Here is an 812-nt window from a genome sequence, read left to right as displayed (position 1 = left end):
AGTGATCTTAGCCAGAAGACTATGGGAGCAAAAAAGAACTGCAAAAATAACTCTTAACTTCAATTTTTCAAATTCCCAACGGGTCACTCTCTCGTCTCCAAATGGGGGACATGTGACAAGGAAAGGAGAAAACCTGGAAAAGTGTAAAATGTAAACAATACATAAAGAAATTACAATAGGGGAGTGGAGGGCAGGGGCAGCTTCAGGGTGAGGCTCTCAGAGACCCTCCTGCTGGCTGTGAGCTAGAAAGACCCGGGCCGGCCTCCTGTTGCGCGGAGGCGGCGGCGCAGCGACAGATGACCCGTCCCAGGCCATCGAACAGCCTAGAAGACGCTTTCGCAGGAGCAGGGCGGCGGCCGGGGGCGGGGCGGCGGTGGGCGCAGGTAACCCTGTTCGGGCTGCTCCCGCCGGGCGTGGTGGTAATGCGGGTGGGGCCAGCGGTGGCGGTGGAGCGCCTGGTGGCCCCGGGTCCCCTCCTCGTCCTCCGCGACTCCCTCCGGCGGGCAGCACAGCGCGCCCAGGCGCCTCCGCAGGCGCCGCCGGAGCCGACAGCCGCCCGCCTGGAAGAACAGGTAGACGAAGGGATCGAGGGCGCTGTTGGCCACCCCCATGAGGCGCAGCGCCACCGCCAGGTCGTCGGTCTCCCAGTCCCCCCCGGCCCAGGCGACCACGGGGCCGCCAGCCGGGCCGCGAAGTAGGGCAGCTGGCACCCCACGAACAGCAGCGCCAGCACCAGGCTCATCTTGAGGCTCTGCACCTTGGCGCGCGGCAGCACGTTGGGCGCGGAGGCCTGGACCGGACTGGCCGACCTG

General features: G+C 65.4%; 1 protein-coding gene across 1 annotated transcript in view; it reads right to left on the bottom strand.

The window, feature by feature from the left end:
* Positions 1–323: 323 nt before the first annotated feature.
* GPR150 (G protein-coupled receptor 150) overlaps positions 324–812 on the bottom strand; it is a 1365-nt gene continuing 876 nt past the window's right edge. Inside the window, 2 exon segments of the mRNA XM_010831997.1 lie at positions 324–655; positions 658–809. Coding sequence (XP_010830299.1) covers positions 324–655; positions 658–809 — 484 coding nt within the window.

The sequence above is a fragment of the Bison bison genome, unplaced genomic scaffold (assembly GCF_000754665.1).
Source record: "Bison bison bison isolate TAMUID 2011002044 unplaced genomic scaffold, Bison_UMD1.0 scf7180017864533, whole genome shotgun sequence".
Classification (NCBI taxonomy): domain Eukaryota; kingdom Metazoa; phylum Chordata; class Mammalia; order Artiodactyla; family Bovidae; genus Bison; species Bison bison.
The sequence above is the reverse complement of the archived record's forward strand: the minus strand, read 5'-3'. Positions and strand labels throughout refer to the sequence as shown.